General features: G+C 33.6%; 1 protein-coding gene across 1 annotated transcript; it reads left to right on the forward strand.

The window, feature by feature from the left end:
- The first annotated feature begins 5,354 nt into the window (after positions 1-5,354).
- LOC147070294 (cytochrome P450 9e2-like) lies at positions 5,355-21,564 on the forward strand. The gene is made up of 8 exons (XM_085949940.1): positions 5,355-5,548; positions 13,104-13,267; positions 13,984-14,127; positions 15,534-15,736; positions 17,081-17,315; positions 18,553-18,767; positions 20,531-20,699; positions 21,386-21,564. The coding sequence occupies exons 1-8, from the start codon at positions 5,355-5,357 to the stop codon at positions 21,562-21,564; spliced, it is 1,503 nt and encodes a 500-aa protein (XP_085806066.1).
- The last annotated feature ends 1,570 nt before the right edge of the window (positions 21,565-23,134 follow it).

Raw genomic sequence — 23,134 nt, forward strand, 5'->3', positions numbered from 1 at the left:
AGTTACTTTCTAATGCAAAGTGCCGGGGAGAGAAGAGCACAGGGAAATTATAAAAATAAAAAGTTCTAGTGTATACATAACAAAAATAATGAAGCTAATCATACAAGCAGCAAAAATTATGTGAAGATATCTTCACGCCCGCAGTAAGACGCCGCAAATTTTTAAAATGCAAGATAATTGGCCTTAGTAGCAACCAAATTGGGCGGCCCGATGGGCCCAACAGCTGGTTGGACCAACCTGAGCATCTCCTCCCGTTCGGAGCACATTCTAAGACATTCTCAGAGATGTGGTTGGCATCCATCCAGAATTTCCCCTTCGCACGGACATGGCGGACGGCTTACAACTCCAAGCTCAAAGACCTTGCCAGCGAACCCATCGTGAATACCAAACAATCATTTAGTAGACATTATTAAAGATTAATAGCACTTGGTGAATACAGAAACAGCTGCCTTGTATGGAATTAAATACCTCAGTCGCCGTCTAAACGAAGACTGGAGTTGAGACCACGAGATTGTTATAACAAAAATCGCTTTTAATTGAATGAAACACCTTTTCTACAATCGAGACATAAGTCTAGACATTCAATTGAGGGCGATTAGGTTCTACATCCTATCCGTGATTATATTTGCAGTCAAAGCCTAGACATTAAAGGAATGGGTAATGAGAATTGTGGAGCCTATCGAGACGTGTAGAGGTGAGTTGGAAATACTGTCACCAGTTTGTGTACTCAAGTCTCGGATGAAACTACCCATACTCAGTATGAGTGGCCCAATAAACTTGTTCCAAAAAACTTGTGATGATATTGCGAGTCGCTCGCCAGTTGAACAATAGGTCATAAATGTTGTGTCACAGTACATTCTTTCGTGGTGAAATGACGCACAGGCTTGTTATGAGTGTTACGACCGCTCAAAACATATTGTTTAAAATTTAAAAAAATCATTGTTATTCATTTTATGAACAAGAATATTATTAAAACCTAACATAAAAACAACTCATAAATTGAAAATGTGTTAAAAATTTTATAATAAATGGGAGATATTTTCAAAAAGCAGAGCTCAGAGTATTTTTAGCGATTCTATTGAAGCGGATATTTCAAATACTAATATGGAGTAAGTTGGTTTTAGTTCCAGTTGAGTATGAGACTTATGTCGCATACGCACGCCAAACGCATGAAAATTTAGTATTCCAAATACTAGTAAGTATTTATAACAAATTTCGATACTAAGTATTTTTTTATACTGGTTGTAAGTATACTTAGTCTTCAAAATTGACCAGTTTTCCCACCTCTAGAGACGTGGTTGAATTGACGAACCATGGAGATATTCTGAGAAATGACATTACCAATGATGAGGTCTTAAGATGAGCCAATATGACAAGATAACTTGTTGCGACTATCAAGCGCGTAAAACTACATACTTCGGCCATATTTTTTCACAATGAGAATTATGATTTACTCCAACTCATAAAATTGACGGAGATAGAGGGCAGGCGAAGCGTGGGAAGAAGGACATTCAAGTAATCTATATGATAATAGGGAGTTGTATTGCAAATTTGTCTCAAACCTTCTGTATATGATAATCAAATAACAAGATACGGAGGTACTCGATCGCGCTTTTTGGCGAGGACTTGAAAGTGTGGCAGAAAAAATAGTCAGGGAGTGTGTTTTAATGCAATGGAGCGATTGGGTGTAAGAAATTATCAGAACATCACAGCATACACTTCAAAGTTTGCATAAAATGCAGCATAATGGAGTCAGGTGATCAAGATTTCTACAGAGTTCCAGACTACTCACGATCTTCTGAAGAAAGCGACCAAATATGTCATACGATACCCCGCATTTTTTGTAAAGTAGACCCTGACAGAAGAAAATGGTTATATGGGGAGGAAATGGATGAAAATGTTAAAATGCTCAAAAATAGAAAAGGTAGGCAAAACTAAGATCCCATACATCATGTTACATAGAAGACCGTTGTCTTCCCGTCTGACTATCCAAAAGATAGATAAATCTCTGAAACACAACTTCGCACAACAGGTGAAGACAAATAAAAACAGATCCGACAGTCTACAAAAAATATAAAAGGAATAATAAGTATTTCTTACAATATAATGACAAATCAAAAATACAGAATACATACAGACGACTAATATTCTAGAACTGAATATACAACTATCTACAATTCTCGTTCTTATAGACATGATCGTGAATAGTTGTGATTACTAAGTAAACTACTGAAAGTCATAATTTGCTGAAAAATTGAACTGCAAACACAAGATAATATACTTACGTCTATTTGACGAAAGTCGCATAGGTAATAATATCCAGTGCAAATAGTCAAAGTTATTTGCAGAATGCCCTATTTGATATGTAAACTACTGACAGTAAAGTATATTATAAAATTGATATACTTAAGTAAAATTGTGCATAATATTTCGTAATGGATGTTAACTAATTTTCAACTAAATTAAGATTTTAACACAATATATCGTCACCCCAAAAGCAAAAGAGCACTTGTGCAAAAAAAGAGTTCAGAGTAAAATGCATGTAATGTTTTTATTATACGGTTAATTGAAGATTAGTTCACAAAATTTGTAAACTATTTTGTATTTAATACACAAGTGACCTTTATTTTCTTTTGTAAATTGTGATTTCATGGATTTGGCACTATAATTGTCATTTTGCTTAAAATGTAGAGAAAAAAATTATGATCAAAACTACATTCATAACTCAAAACCATCAAAATGTCACAAGTGCCCTTTTGCTTTTGGGGCGACGATATTATATATCACAATATATGAAAATTAGCTGAATATGAAAACCAATGTACGATCACTTTAATTATTTTTTTCAAAAATAATTTTTATATCGGTTATAATATATTTTCTCAGAAGTGTTTTAAAAATTATGAATGTTCAATAATTAGAATGTTACATTCTTAAATCTTGTGTATTATTAACGATTTTTTCCGGTTCGGAATTCAAGAGCATGCATTTTTTTATGATCCTCACGGTTGTTAATATATTTTTGTTTGTAGTCAATATGCGTCCTCACATCTTTCTTCTATACATTCATGTGTATAAAACAAATCTACGTTACAATTATCCAATGGCTCGACTCAACAGAACCATGAATGTTCACAGTAATTGAGTGAACCTGTTTTGTTCGTTTGCCTCTTTCAAATTAAATTGCTCCAAAGTTTACAACTATCTGGACGACTGATTTTTTACCACGTTTTTATTAGCTTGTATTCTCGTTAGTCCGGTACACATTTTTTCTTGTTTGTCCAGGATTTTTAACTAACTTCCCGACTAGCTAGACATTTTAAACTTTTAGAATATATCAAAACACGACGACAACGCTATCTTTTAATACTTTTGGCCATCTTTAAGCAGAATTGAATTAATTTTCAGTTAATTCTGTTTTGTATGTTTCGGAAAAAAAATCGTTAAAAGTGATATTATTTACTACTCACTATTATTGGTTGCTAATGCGTCAATTACATTGAGCTACTTTACGAGCTGCTTGTTGGCAAATTTACAATCTGTCTGTAAAATCGCCAAGTGTCATCATTGAACAAGCTAACAAGCAGATTGTAAACAATCTACCGAGAAAAGTTGAAAGCCGGTCAACTTTACACGATACACGCCGGCGTGTGGGGCCTACTGCGTTTGCGCAGTAGAGCGTAGTAGCAACTTCCCGGTAAAAAAACGAACTACGTTCTATCAAAATAGTCGCTGGCTTGTGGCTTCTCAGCGAATGGAAAGTTTTGTGTGTCATCGTCACAATCGCAGTAGCTGAATCGCCCGCATTTAAATTCACCAACAAACAGCTCGTAAGGTAGCTCAATGTAATTGACGCGTATGTGGGTCCTAGCATATACGTGCGTTACTATGGAAATCAATATGAAATGTCAAAATATCATTTCTGTATTCTATAATATTTATTCAGTATTTCTATCAAGTACAATTAAAAGTTTTTATTGATACATAGAATTGTCAAGTTTATATGATTCAACAGAAAATTTAAAAACGTGGTAAATATATAAAAAGTTCTTTTTATCTTGTAATTATTTTTTGTATTTTTATTTTCTTATACTGCCTGTCTTCACTTCATAGTATATATACTTTTTTATTTTATTGAGTATTTTTTCTTATGGTTACTAATTATGTGTTTTTCTTTTTTAATTAACATTTTCAATAACTCTCCAATATATTCTTTATAACTGTATTTAATACCTGATTTATTATGCTTTGGTATCCGCCTATTATTGGGACCAACACATCATCTTCGTTTATCCATTGTTTTCATTATACTTATTCTCTGTAATTGATCGTGTTGGTTGACCTAAATAATTAAAAAGATAAAGCTTATAACAGAATAACAAACATGAAGCAATTCATCTCGACTTGGTAAAAATGTTAGATGGTAACGGTGGGGGTTACATGTAAGTTGTACGTATGCAGTTCATCGTGGGACACTTATACGTGCGCCAAAGTACGTGAAACATGAGTTCGTATAACATTTTATCAAATGACGAGTTCTTCGTTGAACATTTCACCGTGGAATACATTTGTACGTATCTTAAAAAATGTGGCGATAGTTTGCAAATAGTACTGTTCCAATTACATTAACCCTAACCTAACCTAACCTTACCTAATCTAACCTAACCTAACCTAACCTAACCTAGTAAAGACATCTCATAAAATTCGCCACATGTTATAGCATACGTACAAAATATACTCCACGGTGAAATGTTCAACGAAGAACTCGTCATTTGATTAAATGTCACACGAACTCAAGTTTCACGTATTGCGGCGCACGAATAAGTGTCCTGGGGTGAACTGTTAACGTACAAATTTCCGGATACGAACGGTGGGGCGGTGGTGAAGTGAGGTGCCGGTAGAGGCGCCACCACTAATTTTATTATAACTATGCATTTATGACCTTACAACTATTCGGGCAATTTGATTGCGATTTGAAATATAATTCTAAAAAACGGCATTAATCTTGAAAAAAAAAATTATATTATGCGTGATTATTATGACATCAATATTATTTATTTATGAATTAATGACATGAAAATATAGGAATTATTAGGCGAAGCACGGTAAAATTGTATTTATAATCAAATAAAAATAAAATAATCAATATATTTTATATAAGGGTACTATAGGTTCAAAGCTAGTAATTATTCTATTTCCATAAACAATATTATTGCGCGATATTTATAAAAAAAAAAAACATAATATTCCATAAATTAAAACAACTATTGGTGTATGCCGACGATATTAATGTCATTGGCCGGTCCCCAGAAGCCCTCAAACGGGCATTTATTTCCGTTTGAGCTGCTGCAAACATGGGACTCCGGATAGATGAAAGTAAAACAAAATACATGCCAGTTCTCCACAGTGCAACAGATGATAATGACACCTTTATCATCGGCGGCGATGCTTTTGATACTGTGGATTCATTTGTTTATTTAGGTTCCCTTGTCACAAACACTAATAACACGAGCGACGAAATAAAACGCCAGATCACTTTCGCCAACAGGTGATATTTTGAAAAAAACCAAAACAACCTTATACAAAACTCTCCTGCAGCCCTATGTTGTAATTTGTGACATGAACTCACCCGACGACATGGCGTAATTCTGACATATGCTGAATACACGCATCGAGGCGAGCCGCCCAATGCTTACAACATAGGGCTGCTGCGCCTCTACATCTGAAAATAAAGGTGAGAAAACACACAGGTGGGATTTATGTGGTTATTTATTTAAAAAAAAAACATTAGAATGTAGCAATACTGGACGATAATTAGTTTCATTTTGTTTGATTTGTGGCCAGAATCTGGTGTTTACACTGTTTTTTCTGTGTTCACAAACACTGAAAAAATGACTTACGTGGTTTTACACCCCCGATATATAAATTATGAAAATGGATTCGCTGGAACAAAAAACGTTTAAGAACCTGCGATATAGTCAATTAAGTATCTACATACCTCAGATTGTTTATTATTAGATATTGAACATAAATATTTATAACATTTTATCAAGGTTTAATTTCATTTTGTCAGTAACTTTACTCTACTACACACACACTGTCGACACAGTATTGTCAATAATTTATGAATTAACTTTTAATGTTTTATTGATTTTCTCGTATGTTTATAAAATATAATATACATAATATAGTTGGAATAGTGTAAATGTGTCAATAATAATAGGAGGTAAGTCAAGACAGATTTTCATAAATAATTTTAATCCTTTTTTAAATTCAGGGCTCACGTCACTGAAACTATTTATCGTACACAAAATCACCTACTTTTCGCAAAAGATTAAAATAAAACGTATTGTATTTACTCAGGTAAAATCACAGTTTATAATAATATTTACGAGCATGGCCCCCACAAGAGGGGGGCTGACAGGGCCCTAGCCTGGGGGGCCGGGCTCAGAAGGGGCCCGGCGAGGCTAGTCGACCAGATAAGCGAGATAAACACTCATCACAAATATGCTTTAGGTACTAGTAAAAAAGGCGCTATTTTCCTTCAATAATATTATTGTTTATGTGGTTGTACGACACAATTTTGAATTGTGTATCAATACTCGACTACTCCATAATTCTAATGGATGTATTAAAAAATACAAAAACACGCTAAATATACTGCCTTTATCCTTAGTGATAGGTAGGGGGGGGCAAAAATCTTATCTTGGGGGCCCGCTTCAGGATGTGGGGGCCATGGTTACGAGTATATCATTGTCAAATGCAATAGTCTAAAATATTTAGTGGATGTACTATAGTTATAATAAAAAATATGTCATATAGAGATATGTATGTAATAACAATCCATTTAGCTACAAACTTAATGATATACAGTATAATATTAAAATATATTATGACAGTTAGTAATTTTCACATCATTTGAAAACGATGCTATCACAATAATATAATGCAATTCGAATCTATTAGTCTATTTACTATATAAAAGTGATGATTGGTTGGCGATATCTAGAATTTGAAACAATCAAAAAATCTATTTTGAAAAAAATAATATTGTCAGCATCATCATCATTAACCTGGGTTCATCAACTGCTGGATGAATGCCTCCCTTAACTCCCTCAACTCTTGTCGGTTCTTAGTTCTTTTCTGCCACGTACATCCATTAAACTTTATGGGCTCGTCTATTCAGCTGATTTTAGGGCTTCTCTGTGGACGTTTGTGCCCCTTGGGTACCACTGTATGACGGCATTTGTGTCCGGCGGTTATCCACTTGAACATCTGTATATTTACAAAATATGTTGCAGATACCTTTATATCAGATGGAGCATTCTGTTATTGAAAACTATAAAAACTACTGAAGCCTCCGTCCTTCAGTAGTTTTAATTTGATAAAATAAGAATAACATAATAATATTTTTGAAACATTTACCAAATAAATTAAAAATAAGATCAACTTCAGTAAGGTAAATGGATTTAACACTTTTTGGATTTAACACGATTTATTTTCAAAATAATTGTTATTGGATAATAACATTATAATGATTAAATACAGGTTGTGACCAAAGAATATAAACTGCAAATCCCGAATTATTGTCGAAATTTAGCTTGCATTTTTTAAAAAGAAGGAAGTGAAGTGGGAAAAAAAGGCTTAATCACCATTTTTATAGTTTTTTTAATAACCTAATTAGTTAATGTCAGATTGGGAAAATATAACACCAACTTATTAACCATTATCGTGAGGGTTAAGTCCTTTTGCTTTATAACAAATCAAAAATAACAAGAATTTTGATAGAGCGAATTTTCTTAACAATATTTATTTATTATATATATTATATTCTCAAAAATTAAAAAAAAAATTGTCTCAGTAGGTACATAATATTATTGTACGTGCAATGAACTTAATTGGTCAAATTGCCACTTACCTTATACGATACTTACCTGTCTACTTGAGAATTAATTATCTTTATAATCATTTATCGATCATGATTTGATTACGTTTGTAATATTTAACAATGCTTTTATATAAGTATTTTGAATACGCGAGTAAATGATTATCAAAATGCACACGTATTAATGTAACCAGCGGTTGAAAAAATCAAGACATATTATAATATACTCAAGAGAAATAATAAAGATGGTGAAAGTAGTCTGGATAATGAAAACCCGGATAATCAAAAAAATATATAATTGTGAGGGAAAGAAAAGTACGGTTAACATGAACAATTTTTATTGATATGTCTAATATATAAAAATCAATATTTGTTTGTTTGTTTGTTTGTTCGTATTTTATGCGCTGCCATACCGTTCATCCGATTGCGATAAAACTTTGTCAACTTATTGCTTGCACTTTCGCGAAGAGTATAGGCTATATCTTATATATAAAAATGAATGTCTGTCTGTCTGTCTGTCTGCCTGTCTGTCCCGAAAGCGTTCCTATACCATTCATCCGATTGCGATGAAATTTTGGTAAGTGGTTGTATGCACACCTGCAAAGGTTTCTGAATTAGAAAGATCATCATCTTCTTCTTCTTCTTCATTCTATTTTCTTCTTTTATTCGTATGGTTCCTATACCATTCATCCGATTGCGATGAAACTTTGATGAGTTGTTGTGTGCACACCCGCGAAGGTTTTTGAATTATAAAAATTATCTTCTTCTTCTATTCGTATGCGTTCCTATACCGTTCATCAGATTGCGATGAAACTTTTGTCAGTTGTTGTGCGCACAACTGCGAAGGTCTCTAAATTAGTATTATATAAAATACAAAGTTTATTGTTTGTTTTTTCCATCCAATTTTGATTTTTTTACTACATATTAATAACATTAAAAACGTTTGCATATTTTGGATTCGATTTTAATTTAGTGTCCTTTTGTTTGACCTTTACTCATATTAGAATTATTTTCATATTGCCATATTGTATTACACAGATATTTTAAAATTAAAAAAATAATTACCTCTTATTATTATTTAAATATCTAAGATAAATATAACCACGAAGCGACCCTGTGCGACGCCGGGTACTTCAGCTAGTATATAATAATAATATATAGATAGAGTAGAATTTAATACTTAAGAAGGTCACCAACACCAACATAATATTTGTTATCCGATAGAATTTGCTTGGTATGTATTTATGCAATCTAGCTCCCTCATTGGCTGAATTCAAAATTGGTATTAACGATTAACAACGTGGCCCAAAACAAAGCGCTTGAATATACACGTTATTTGGACATTTTCTTGTTTAATTTTCAACTACCTAAGTTAATTTTTATTATTACCTGTAATATCTTTATCCGCATAATTTATACGATGTTAACAAAAACTGGACGTGGTATTTCTTTGAATCGACAGAGTAAGGAAATTATTATTACATAATGCATAAGATTTTTAAAGAATTTTCACACAAAAGCGAAAGTATATTAGCAACACTGAAGACACTTGTACTGTGTTTTTGACCGTCACCCGTTTCGTCGATTGTTTTAGTGTGTTAACTACAATCAAACATTATTTGGCTTGGTTTACGCAGGATTTAACTATTTTTTTAAAAACTTACTATCACTGTCTGCCTATTGTAGACTTAGTTCAATGAAAACAAATACTTATGACTGGAAAATTTTGGTGTGCACTATTTATGTTGGATTTTAACAGCCCCATTCAGTCAAAATTCATCAAATTTATACAATATTAGGCACACAAGTTTGTTGTTATTTTTTTTAATTTTTTATTATTATTGTTATGTTTGCATCGTGTGTAATGGCTTAAAATATACCTGTTATTATTATTATTAAGAAAATATAATTTTAAATGATATTATCTTATACGTTTTATTACATATTTAAAATCCCAAGTCCATTGTATTGATTATACAATAGACACTTTAGAGCAGATAGTGCTGAAGTCCAATAATTTCCCAATTATGAATTAATAAAAAATAAAAAAGTTTAACCTCGAATGGCCTTTAAAATTTACAAATTTAGCAAAATAATTCACGATATTTGAAAAGACATTTGACTGATTGTTTTGGTTAAAGCGCTCCTGAAAAATATTGAATTTGTGCTCTAAGCTCTCTCTTTCAGCTCTAAGGTTTATGGTAAAGCTTTATGTTTTATGATTTGATTTTACTAAGATTTACATTTTAACCAAAAAAAAAAAATATTTAATTAAATTTTATTGTACCTATTAAATCTTTTAGTATAAACTATTATTTTTGTGCCATTCTGCACCAAACCTTCTTATAAATATGTACTGAGTCTACCTATAGCTTAAATTTTAAATTATTAAGAAATACAATTATGTACCTACTTATTTTTAATTAACTATTTTTTTATTCAACGAATAATTCACAAGATTTAAGAATGTAACATTATAATTATTGAACATACATAATTTTGAAAAAAACCCCGCAGGAATCGAACCTGCATCTCTCGGCTATCGCAACCATCCACATAGAACCAATATGCTAAATGTGACAACTTTTAACTAATGGCTTTTAATACTCACTGAAGTGCTTTCCAAATTGAGCTACTATTGGCGATCGGCTTTTGTATTTTAAATCAAAGTTGGTATTACTTTAATTACTAGCCGACGTTACGTACATTCTTAAATATTGTGATTTATTCGTTGAATAAAAAATAGTTAATTAAAAATTATTAGCAAGTTCAAGTAAGTTACAACAAAAATCTTGGAGTGATCTTTTGTCAATCGTGGATAGTCTATGGCCTATGTGGTGATTGAATGGCTAAGGAGGAAACTGGAGCTCGATTCTTCACTTGATACTGGCGATCAACAAGCTTGTTTAATCCACACTTATTCAACCATTTTATTTTAGTTTCAGTTGACAATCATCACAATGTTCACTGCTTCAGACTTCATCATTTCGGGAATTACAATCCTGGTCATCATATACTTTTTGGGGAACATAAATATGGGCCATTTTATCAACACGGGAATACAGTATATTAATCCAGTACCATTTTTTGGAAATGCATTTAAGGTCGTTGCTGGAAAAGAACATTTGAATGACGCTCTTAAAAGGACTTACGACAAATTCCCGGATGAAAAGTAAGATATATTATGACATTTCATATTCTTATTATCCATAATAATTATGTTTTTATCGTCGAGTGATATCGTCTCCATTTTCAGCTCTCTTTTATCTATCATGGGTCGCTGTTAGTACTAACGATTGGTAAATCCTACTAACCTCATACAAGACCCGGACGGCGTAATGTCAATATTTATGTAAACAATATTTATCTTGTTACACCCCCGAATGGTCCCCATTTGGGGATGTCTCTGTGTATCTGGAGAGGCCCGAGTCGGTATCAAATCCAACAAATAGTAAGGGTTGATTACGAAAATAAGTAATAATAGAGCCGGCAATGCCGTAAATCACGATCGTTGAAAAATATTTGCAACGTCGCCGTTTTTCGACAACGTTTCTCGTTGAAAGCGAAACACAAGATGGCGGGTAATACGCTGCAGAAAGCCAAACAGTAAACTCGCACATTTCGTCCTCCGTAAAATAAATTATTAAAAATTTAACTATTATATAATATTAACTTAAATAAACCTCGCCGCTTCCATCACAATTTTGGTGTGTTAATTGTCCACCTCCACATCCCGAATCCTGACGAAAAACCATACAAAAATAAAAATGACAGCGTGCTTCTCACTTTCGAAAATGGAGGAAAATGACAATCTCAACTTCAGTACTATATTTGGGCAAGCATATTTCAACGATGCACATCTCTCTCACAATGACATTCCATGCTTTCTATTCAGAGAACTATCTTGTTCTGATCATTTATTAAACATGTTTTGTATAATAGTAAGTTGCTATTTATAGCCGACTTGCACATCAAAACTATTATCGTCTGCAACGTGTTGATGTGACGTCATCGTTATTCATAAAATAGTTGTTGCCAAAATAGAGCTCCGCAGATTGGTTGAATGCGACTTTTTAGTTTGATCAGTGCTGCTATCAACAATTCCCATGCGTCTCTGGCTGCCAGTTGAAAACGCCAGAACGCATACGCACACCTACGAATTGGTTATTCCTATACCGGCTCGCGGGTCGCGCATCCAAATATATATACCTACGTTTCGAGAGGTTACATGCGACAGTACATGTGTGCGGTCTTCATATGCAACATCAAAATGACGTTCCTAGAAGGTTTGATTTATGGCTGTGCGGCAGACAAGGCGAGTTTACAGGTGAGAGCCAGCTTACGAGGTTGCTTAATTAGGTCGTATCTAACCCATGCCCCCCCACAAATGGATGACTGACAGGGCCCGGGCTCACGACTGGCCCGGCAAGGCGAGTCGACCAGATAAGTGGGATAAACACACATCACAAATTTGCTTCACCAGTAAAAAAAAAAAAGTCGCCTGCGGTGCTATTTTCTTTCAATAATATTATTATTTAGAATTATGTGGTTGTACGGTACAATTTTTAATTATGTATGAATACTCGACAATTCCATAATTCAAATGGATATACTAAAATATAAAAAAAACACTAAATAATATACACATTAATTTTATTGCGCCCACACCATTTACAACATTTGGAAAACGCTACTGTAGAGCATCATACCGCCTTTATCCTTAGGCAAGGGGGCCGTCAAAGATCCCAGCCTGGGGGCCCGCTTCAGGATGTGGAGGCCATATTCTAACCACTCGTTGGAATATGTGACGAAGGAATTTAGTTTCTTTATTAAGGTGATTCATCAGTGAAACGGCAAATAATTTTCAACCATAGGCGCGACGAAATTTTGCACTCGCTCCCATTCGGAGAGAGAATGTAGAGCTGGAAACACGTAATTTTGCTTCGTGATGGCAACGGCCGTAATAATTCTTAAATCATGTAAAGATGACTTAAAACGTTACCCATTTACTTTAAAAAGAAAACATGTCAATGAATATATTATTATTGTTACAGAACATTAAATGGACACATGCTAGATTTATAAGACAAATTATATTTAGTTTGACATGCCTCATTTGCACCCGCGACTCGCAATCCGCGCATCGCCTAGCGACGATCTTTTTAGACCGTGTCTCAACTGAGGTATGACCTTAACTGTTACAAATCGTTTTTTTCAGATATGTGGGATTTTTCAATTTCACCCAACCTTGTATAGTTATAAAAGATTTGGATTTACTAAAACAAGTAAATGTGAAAGAATTCGACCACTTCACGGACCACTCCGTTATAGCGGTGCAAGACTCTGATCCACTCTTCTTCTATAATTTATCTAATCTTAAAGGTAAGAAACTTATATCCGTATGGGCTTCAACCGGAAGTAAAATTATACTAGGTACTCGAATTCGTTTTGTTATTTGAATCTCTATGATTTTTTAAATTGTATTTATTGCCATTTTTTTCTTATAAAACCAAAAAGTATTATTAAACTACCCTACATTTTTTTGTACACGTAAGATAATATGTTATTAAAGATGTGGAAACCATCCAAAAAATATATATTTTTGAACATTGCAAAAAATATATGCCAAGAATTTTTTAGTTTGTTCCGGTTTAAAACCATTTGCTGCGTAGTCTATTTTAGTAGGTGGTCTCGTTAACCGACCATGTCTGATCGTTATAAGAATAAGATCCACGGAGTGGAGGTTTGTATTAACAGATTTTGTTTTTACGATACATCGATGTTAGCCACTTTCTCAACGTATTAGGTTCATACTCTGACTCATACACAAATTGAAAATCAATATGTGTACTTGCCAGACCCAGAATTCAAACCTGGGACCCACGACGTTATAAGCCGACGTTTAAGTCGCACGGCCATCGTGGGTAATTAGCTGTCGATGGAATAAATTGAATGTAGGTACTGTTACATTTCTGACTGCAAATAATTCCGTTTAAATCAAGATTCACTTATTGAAACTCAAAAAACCTCTCAAGAAGCTACAGTTCAGAAATAGTTTTTATCGAAGCAGATTCTCTATAATATTGTTGTTGTTTTAGGTGATAGATGGCGAGAGATGAGGACCACGTTAAGTCCTGCTTTCACAGGATCCAAGATGAAAGAAATGATACCTTTCGTTGAAAAATGTGCAGAACGTCTAACCGACTATCTAAAAACGGAAACCAAAAATTTTTCCTCAGAAGGTATAATATAATAGTTAATTCAAGTAATATACTTAAAAGTTTATTGAAGTACCATGAAGAAAATCACAAATTTAGTGACCTGTAGCTTCCATATTTGATTTTGATGATACGCACAACTTCGCGGTCCTTTCCAATTCGTTTGATAATGTTTATTTATTTTGTCACCCGGTCAGAACACGGAATTTTAAGAATGCGTCTAAACAGCCACATCTCGAAAGCCTCAAGTAACTCTCCGCAATATCACTTGGTATAGCGAATCATGCGCCGTTTCAGATTTTGGTTGACGTCTCAATTGCGACGGATGTGTCTCATTTTGAGAAAGGCACATCTTGGTATCACAATTCTTGTTTTTTTTTCTGAGCCTGGTTCCATTTCTCATTGACCCATGTTCATAATTTGAGATTATTTGTCGGCTGATCCCGATTCCTCCGTTGAATTATCATCGAAATCAAATCTTGATATTCAGTAAGCGGATACAGAGGACACTATTAATGTCACCGATATTAACTGAGCGAATCCAACCCTTTTCTTTTATCTCTAAATTGTTTCTTAAAGCACCACGGTGCATGGCTGTTACATCAGTACCGTGCGGCTCCGTATCGGGATACCAAAATGAGCACGTAAAATCATTTTTTTCAGACATGTTTTAAGCCCCATGGATGCGGTGAACCTGAATTAACAGTCATGAATTGATAGTCCTATAAATAAAAAGCATTTCAAGTTATACACATTTATATTTTTTATAAAAATCGATGTTTTTTAAAATAGATATAAAAAATATTAATACTATGAATTAGTCAAAAATCTATACGGTAAAAATTGTAAACTTAATAAACTAAATTTCAATAGTAAATATAACTATAAAAATAATCTAATAATAACATAACATATGTACCAAATATGTGACAAATTCACATGTTTTTTTTTATAATTGTAAGTTTATCTTTGACTTAAACAAATATTTTTGATATTTAAATGATATTTAAATGATTAATTAACAAAAAGAATTTTCAAATTGCAAGCTTCGTATTTTTCCGCTCGGTTCTCTGTTGGCATATAGGATCCCTCTTAAGGTCTCAATTGTTAAGGATGTGTCTCATTTAGACAAAGGCACTCCTTGCTATTTCAATTCTTGATTTTTTTATCTGTGACTGGTTCCATTTCTCGTTGACCCATGTTCCTTATTTGAAATTTGAAATTTTCGGGTTGATCCCGATTCCTCCATCAAATCATCATCGAATTAAAATCTTGATATTGATAAAAATAAATTACACACGATGGACACATAAATAAAAAAAAATTGACTTGTCCAAATAAATTTCAATTAAGCGTTATGATTTTTCCTGATGCTTAAAAACCTTCAGTGTAAACGTATTTATTTGTATTATCTTTTATTCATAATTCAGGGGATTATCAAGAAGTAGAGCTAAAAGACTTCTTGACCAAATACACAAACGATGTTATCGCATCGTGTGCCTTCGGAATTGAATCGGATTCATTGAACGAACCAAATAATACTTTTTACAAGATGTCAGCAGAACTTACACAATTTAAAGGATTGGATATATTGAAGTTCGCTGGTTTTTTTATGATTCCTGGCCTCATGAAGGTAAGACCAGCATTGTTACATATTATTATATAGTAAAATTTACGTTGTACTGATGCAATTTATTGACATCAGTGGCGAAACTCTATACTAGGCGATTATTTATAGCGTAGCTTCTTAAGAAAAATAATGTTTGATTAAGTACAATTTAACGTATTTTAATAATAACTTCGTTATTTTTTATTCTATAAATATTATATAGTTTCCCAACGACATCTATAATATGTCGGTATGTATTATGAATTGTCTATTGAATATTATTGTCACAAGACCAGGTGATCGGCAGTCACGGGACATTATAGACCTTGATGCAAATAACATTCAGTTAGCTCAAGTAATAGGCAGCAAGCAGACGTAGGCGAGTTGTTAAACTCTACCGTTGCTTCCTACATACAGCGTGACTCAAAAAGGTTGACTTCAAGACAGCCGTTGCGCATAGTCAGCTCAAGCGAACAAACGAGTGCGCGTTATACAGACTGATTCAGAAGTTGTTCGTGGGCCACGATGAGGTCAGCTTGATATAGTGTGACCGTCGTACAAGAGATACTTCTAAATAACTGGCAAGCCGTGGTACCGGCTCTCATCATTCATACAACATAGTATCATCATTCATTAACCTCACCTCACATATCATCCATAAATAGTGTACCGTCAAGTGCCGCGTACCGGGTAACCCAAACAAACAATACCGCGCGGGTGACAGTGCAACCAGACCACGGAGCCACCATGTAGGTCAGTGTCTGGTATCCTGTTTAATCACCCCCTCCCCCCTAGATTCGAAATCTACATCATCCTTAAAATTATGCAGTCCACTATGAAAAACGCCACCGGATGCTTTACTTTTTTCGTAAAATATGTCTCACTAAAAAAGTCAATATGCACTAAAATAGATTTTTCACAAAAATAAATTGATCTAAGGATTCGTTAGTTGAGCTTGCCCACTAGGCCATCCGGAGTTTGCCTACTGTGCGCAAAATAATATAATAATTTAATTAGACAATATGCGCAAAGGTGAGTAGGCGCAGTCGTGAAAATATTAATCGTTTCATATAATGAAATAGACAGTTATCAGATGTCAAGGACAAACAAGGATCAAACTTTAGATTATACCAAGCCTTTGTTAGTAGAAAATCCAAGTAACTTGGGTACCTATATCATAATGTGTACGTGAAACTTTTGAAATGTCTTAAGGTTACTTACATTTATATTTCTTAAAGGGTAGGTTTGAAATAATAATCGTCTAGTATGGAGTCTTTGCCATTGACCAACCCATCTGAAGTTTTCAATATCATAAACCAAATAATATCAAATATTGTTAATACGTATTAATTGCATTGTTTTTATCAGTTATTCAAAGTAAGCCTGTTGGGAGACACAGTGCCCAATTTCTTCAGGTCAACAGTGACTGATATTATGAAATCCAGAGAAGAGTCAGGAGCGGTTCGAAGAGATATGATCCACCTTCTTATGCAGGCGTTTAAAGGATCCTTGCAGGAAGATAAAGAGGCGTCAGGTACCAGCGAAAATGTTGGATTTGCGAGAGTTCATGCGGAGAAGACAGATAAAAAGGCAGCTAAGCCAAGTAAATATACTTCATTTGGGTTGACACTTAGACTTAGCCATTGATTTTATTTGTTTATAACAACCACCAAGTTTCTAAAAATAGCATTATTTTGAAACATACATATTAGAAAAAAGTCTAGAAAAATCTTCTACGTTATTATGTTCAATATTGAATAAAAAATTAATAATAATTTCATTATTCAAAAGGACAAGACGTCAATAAGACATATGTGATTAGCACTCAGACGTATGTTACAGTTAGGTGAGTTATTATTGTAATTTACCTTAATAATTGATTACAAAGCAGATTGCCTCCTGATTAGCGGAATTTGAAGTAAGTACAGTAAAAACAAAACAATGATTCGGTTGGTCGATGGTGTGCGTGCGGATGTTTACCCTTACTAGCGCTACTAATTACCTGACAGCCGATGTACTCGTAGCGCTGACGACGGTATACGTATTCGTACGCATACAATCCACGAACCGAATCATTGTTTTGTTTTTACTGTACCTCAGTTTAAACGTAAATATATGAAATAATTCTGACAAATTTAGTCTATGGTTTCGTTATTCTGAAATATATGTTGAATGATCCTGTCTATATGAATCGTCAAGTATGGGAAGTACCGATTCTAATTTATTAATATTTTTTGATAATTATTATCCATGATGCATGGTAATTTCAATTTACTTCAACAGTTTCTATGTATGCGTAGACAAAATTGTTTACGATATTACGTGCATAGATAAACAGAACCCAACCAGCAGACCATAGATAATATACGTAAACACCAAACATAGATAATAATTTAACAGCAATTAATCCATATTATAGAAAACCAACAAAATCACAGATGCGCGGTTTTATGTAGGAATGTGTAGACCTGTAGAATTTTTTTTAAAAACTCGTGCGGTTTATTATATAGCGAGATACGCGTGAGGTAACCTCATTGTTGTTCTGGCCGTTTCAGCAGATTTTGTTTACTGACAATATTCGTCTTTGGTTCAAAATGTGCAAGGTATGGGATGGGAGCATCAGTCTGATAACATTTTAAATATCAATATCAAGCAAACGATATTGCACACTTTTCCCGTAGCGTGACCTTAGCGTGACAGCACGTAACGTGATGATAATACATTCGCCTCATTATACGTAATTCGTAAGACCATTTGATGGCATACTAGAATAGTACACGTGGCATACTCGTTGAAAAATACCTACTCATAAAGGCTATAAAATCGTTTTAATATTCCAGATTGGACAGAAGATGAAATAGCAGCGCAAGTAGTGATATTTCTTTTCGCGGGATTCGACACAGTTTCTACCATGCTGAGTTTCATGTTTTACGAACTGTGCACAAACAGAGAAGCCCATGACCGGCTGCAAGCTGAGATAGATGAATATGTTAGGGAGAATAATGGAGCCATGCCTACGTACAACGATCTTCTGAAACTAAAATATTTAGATATGGTTTGTTCTGGTATGTTATTTTCCTATTTTGTCTCCTATATACTACCTCGAATTAAAATCAACCATTACTTGTCTTATACGATTTATAATACTTAATGTAATGCTTCTTCTTCGCTTATTTTTCATTCCGATATTGGATTATATAATAATTATTATATATTCAACTGGTTTCACAGCATAGTAACATGACTTTGTCACATTAATTTTGCATTACCAAATTTGGCCAAATATAACATAAATTTTACAATGAAAATATATTTAACAAAGATCTTTTCACGATCTTATACTATACTTACTGAAAATTGCCAATAAATTCTACTCTTATTTTATGGAAGAATATTCGAAAAAAAATAAAAACACATAACTATTTTTAATTGTTCATTTTTAACGATGGAATCAAAAAGAACAAGTGAAAAAAATGAGTCATTTGTTTCAAAACAAAAATGGAAATAATAAAAAGTGAAAGCATGACTCTTTGTTTTTATCACAAATGAAAATGCAGTAAACTGCATTACCGCTTGAGCTTTCATTTATTATTTTCGCCAATTGATGTCACTACATGTGATTAATCCATTTGAGCTAAGAATGAATCATCATGAATGAATGAACATCTACGTGCGGAATTACTAAACATAGAAATAAATAATATTCAACAAACATAATTAAAAGATAACTCATACTGACGTATTATGTTTTATATAATATATAAAACCCACTAGAAGAAGTTTTTGATAAAAATACGACGCCCGACGGAACATGAACATGACGTATCCACTGGACTTGCAAAAATGAGATATACAAATTATTTGTACACGAGCGTCCTATCGAATTACGATGAAATTATAGGTCCCGCAATAAGAGTTGAGGTGAACACAATATTCACACAGATTCATTGCTTGCAAGCAGCATGTTTAAACTTTAAACCGACAAACGTGTTGACCCATGTTCGCTAATAGCAATAAGTATGCGTAAGCGAGACAGACGGCTGTTTCTCAAAGCCGTTGCCGAAAGCCTATAGATGCAACGATACGCAATAAATATGTGTTGTTCGCCTTAACCCTAGTTGCCTGACCATAAAGTTAGCAGTTTTTACCAGGGCTTCGAACCGTTATTTTTTTTTGTTTCGGTTTTCATTCCGGTTCAAGTAACAAATATATACATCGGTTCGGTTCCGGTTTTCGTTTCGAAAAAAATAACGGGTTTTCCGGTTTTCGGTTTAGTTACGAGTGATTAATTTTACGCATACGACAACTGAATGACGACTGAAGTGGGGAGTAAGATTACATTGAACCGAAAAAACCGATATTTCTTTCGATTCGGTTCCGGTTTTCGTTCCGACAAAAATAACGGTTTTTTCCGGTTTTCGGTTCATTTCCGTTTCAAAACCCTGGTTTTTGCATCCACATTACATTTTTTTTAACAAATTGCGTTAATTTTTAGCTATTGACATTTGATTATTTTTATAGTTACGAGTATTATACAATCTCGACGAGCTACCAACCTAACCTACGATAAGCTACCTAATTAAAATAAGGAATTCAAATCTTTCAGAAACCCTTCGTCTTTGGCCGCCAGTTGGAGTAAGGGACCGACAATGTACTAAGACCTTCAGATTACCACCATCAAATCCAGACCATCCTGGTCATACTGTAAGTCGAGTTTCATAACACCATCATCATTATATATCAAAAACTAACAAGACAGACCTCAAAAATCAAACAACAACTATTATGTGTTTATAACATGTTTGTTTCATTTTTCAGATTGTAAAGGATGATATTATCCAGATTCCAATATTTTCCATACACAAAGATCCAAAACATTGGCCAAATCCAGATAAATTTGATCCAGAGAGATTTTCAGATGAGAACAAAAGTTCAATTTACCCTTTCTCGTTTTTGCCCTTTGGTCTTGGACCACGGGCTTGCATAGGTCAGTATTTTGAAATTGTCCATTATTATAATTGAATTTACATCACACATCACGGTGCAGGGACTAGTGGTATGCAATATTCAATTGGCATGTTGCTATTTTTTTAAATTAGCATGATGTGTTTTTGAATCGATGATCTTTCTTACTCGTCTCCCCTTCCTCTTTAATCTTATACTGAATAAAACTATCCTACTTGTCTCTTCAGATTATTCCATATTTTTATTCTATAAGTATCTTACCTAATCCAGGCATCCCTTGATGCTAACAGAATATTTCGTGGAAGTGTTCATTGTTGCGAGCTGTGCGAAACACCTCATGAACTAAACTTGTCCCGGCGCACACAATAATATCATTTCCGGAATATCCACAAATTTATAAATATCGCCGTTGTCAGTACAAGACTTGAATGTGAAAGCATAGGATCTTTACAACAACCATCAACCTAACTTTATTAAGGTGGAAGTCTTACCTACTTGCTGGTTTAAATTGATAATCCAATTTCTTCGCCAATTTTAGCAACTATGTTAAGGGGAATCACATCGATAGCTAAGATTTCATAGAGACATATTATACCTATTATACGAATTACGAAGCACGTAAGATAAGAATGTATTCCAACACAAATTACCTTCGAGGCATCTTAAACAGATGCCACTGTATTTATTAGGTATATTTTTTTATTTCAGGAAACCGTTTCGCCCTTATGGAAATAAAGTTACTGGCCTTCCATCTTCTTCGTCAGTTCGATTTGGTCATGACTCCAAGAACTGAATCGCCGATCAAAGTCATGAGCCATATTTTCACATTGACAGCAGAAAACGGTTTCTGGATTGGAATCAAACCAAGAAATAACACAGTATTGTAAATATTTGGAGTTGCCTGTTTAATTAACTGTATGCGATTAAAAATCTATTGATAGTCAATTTTGTATTTATTTTGTTAACTTAAATAATATTATGAACCAATTTGTTACTGTTAGTTCTTGGAACCCCATTGTAATTAAATGAACTAAATTGAAGCAGGTGCAGGACAAGGCAAAGACCTGGGGTTTTAGCGCCAGAAAAGAGATGCCAATAATGCACAGAATACTATTTTTTTATAAAGCTACCAATTAAACCCAACTATATAATATATAATTGATCGTTGATCTTAAAATATATTGATTTCGTTTACCTAAGAATGCTACTGAAGATGTTGTAAACACTGAAATCTAAACTCGTAAACTACTCGGTGTTTTAGTTTTAAAAGTTTTAGCGAACTGGAAGATAAACTGAACAGGTTTATATACATAGATATAAAGAGGGTAAAGTAATTAAAATGCTGGTTATTTTTATAGAAACCCTACGACGGGTTTGGAATAACGATTTTAAACAGGTGAAAAAATACAAGATAAAAAGAACTTTTTATATACCACGTTTTTAAATTCTGTTGTATCATTATAAACTTGACAGTTATATTTATTAATAAATACATTTTTTTAATTTTTTTGATGAATTATTCCATCAACTTGAAAGAAAATGATCAAATGCGTAATGAAGAGAGCAATTATAAGAAATTTTCAAATATTTATTAATTGTATTAATACTTTCGACCGAAGGTACTTGATGGAATTTGAATTTAAATTCTAATGGATTCAAGCTCTGTACTATTCCATTTAAGTCGTTTTTTGCGACCCGGGTTTCGCCTTTCGGCATCTTCAGGCGTCGTGTACACTCACCAAAGGCAAACACACACTGACAACGAACACCCTTAACTCGTAACCCTTAACTTAACTTTGTTTATTGTACTTTTTGTTGTAATTTCTGACTAAATAGGTAGGTAATGGAGTTTTTACCTACTTTATTGTATTGTTTTACTATATAAGGTAGAGTTAAGGGTGTTCGTTGTCAGTGTGTGTTTGCCTTTGGTGAGTGTACACGACGCCTGAAGATGCCGAAAGGCGAAACCCGGGTCGCAAAAAACGACTTAAATGGAATAGTACAGAGCTTGAATCCATTAGAATTTATTAATTGAATAACATATATATATGAGATTTTTAAAACTTGTACTTGATATGAAGTAAAAAACAAACAAACAAACAAACAAAAAACAAGAAAGCGAGTTAGGTAATTCTTTTTTCAAAATCGTCGACGGCCGTTACGCAAAAGTGCAAGCGTTGAATTCGATCGAAGCGCCATCTTGCAGATTTTTTCCGAACTAACTTTCCAAGTAAAACAGAATTAACTGAAAATGAATTCAGTTCTGCTCAGAGATGGCTAAAAGAATGCATTGTCATCGTGTTCTGATATATTCTAAAAGTTTCAAGTCTAGCTAGTCGGAAGTTAGTTAAAATCGATTGCAAGATTTGTACTGGACAAGCAAGAAAACGAGCTAATAAAAACGTGGTAATAAATAACAGCTGACAATAATTTTAAATGTAATTTAAAAAATAATTC

Source organism: Rhyacophila brunnea, unplaced genomic scaffold, assembly GCF_057557595.1.
Source record: "Rhyacophila brunnea isolate RB1 unplaced genomic scaffold, BYU_Rbru_1.0 scaffold_22, whole genome shotgun sequence".
Lineage (NCBI taxonomy): Eukaryota > Metazoa > Arthropoda > Insecta > Trichoptera > Rhyacophilidae > Rhyacophila > Rhyacophila brunnea.

Excerpts from the sequence above, each read along its gene's own strand:
- LOC147070294 (XM_085949940.1), top strand. The coding sequence starts at position 5,355 with ATGGGACTCCGGATAGATGAAAGTAAAACAAAATACATGCCAGTTCTC. Across the intron at positions 13,268-13,983 it reads TAATTTATCTAATCTTAAAG|GTGATAGATGGCGAGAGATG; the intron begins GTAAGAAACTTA and ends TTGTTGTTTTAG. Across the intron at positions 18,768-20,530 it reads AACTAAAATATTTAGATATG|ATTGTAAAGGATGATATTAT; the intron begins GTTTGTTCTGGT and ends TTCATTTTTCAG.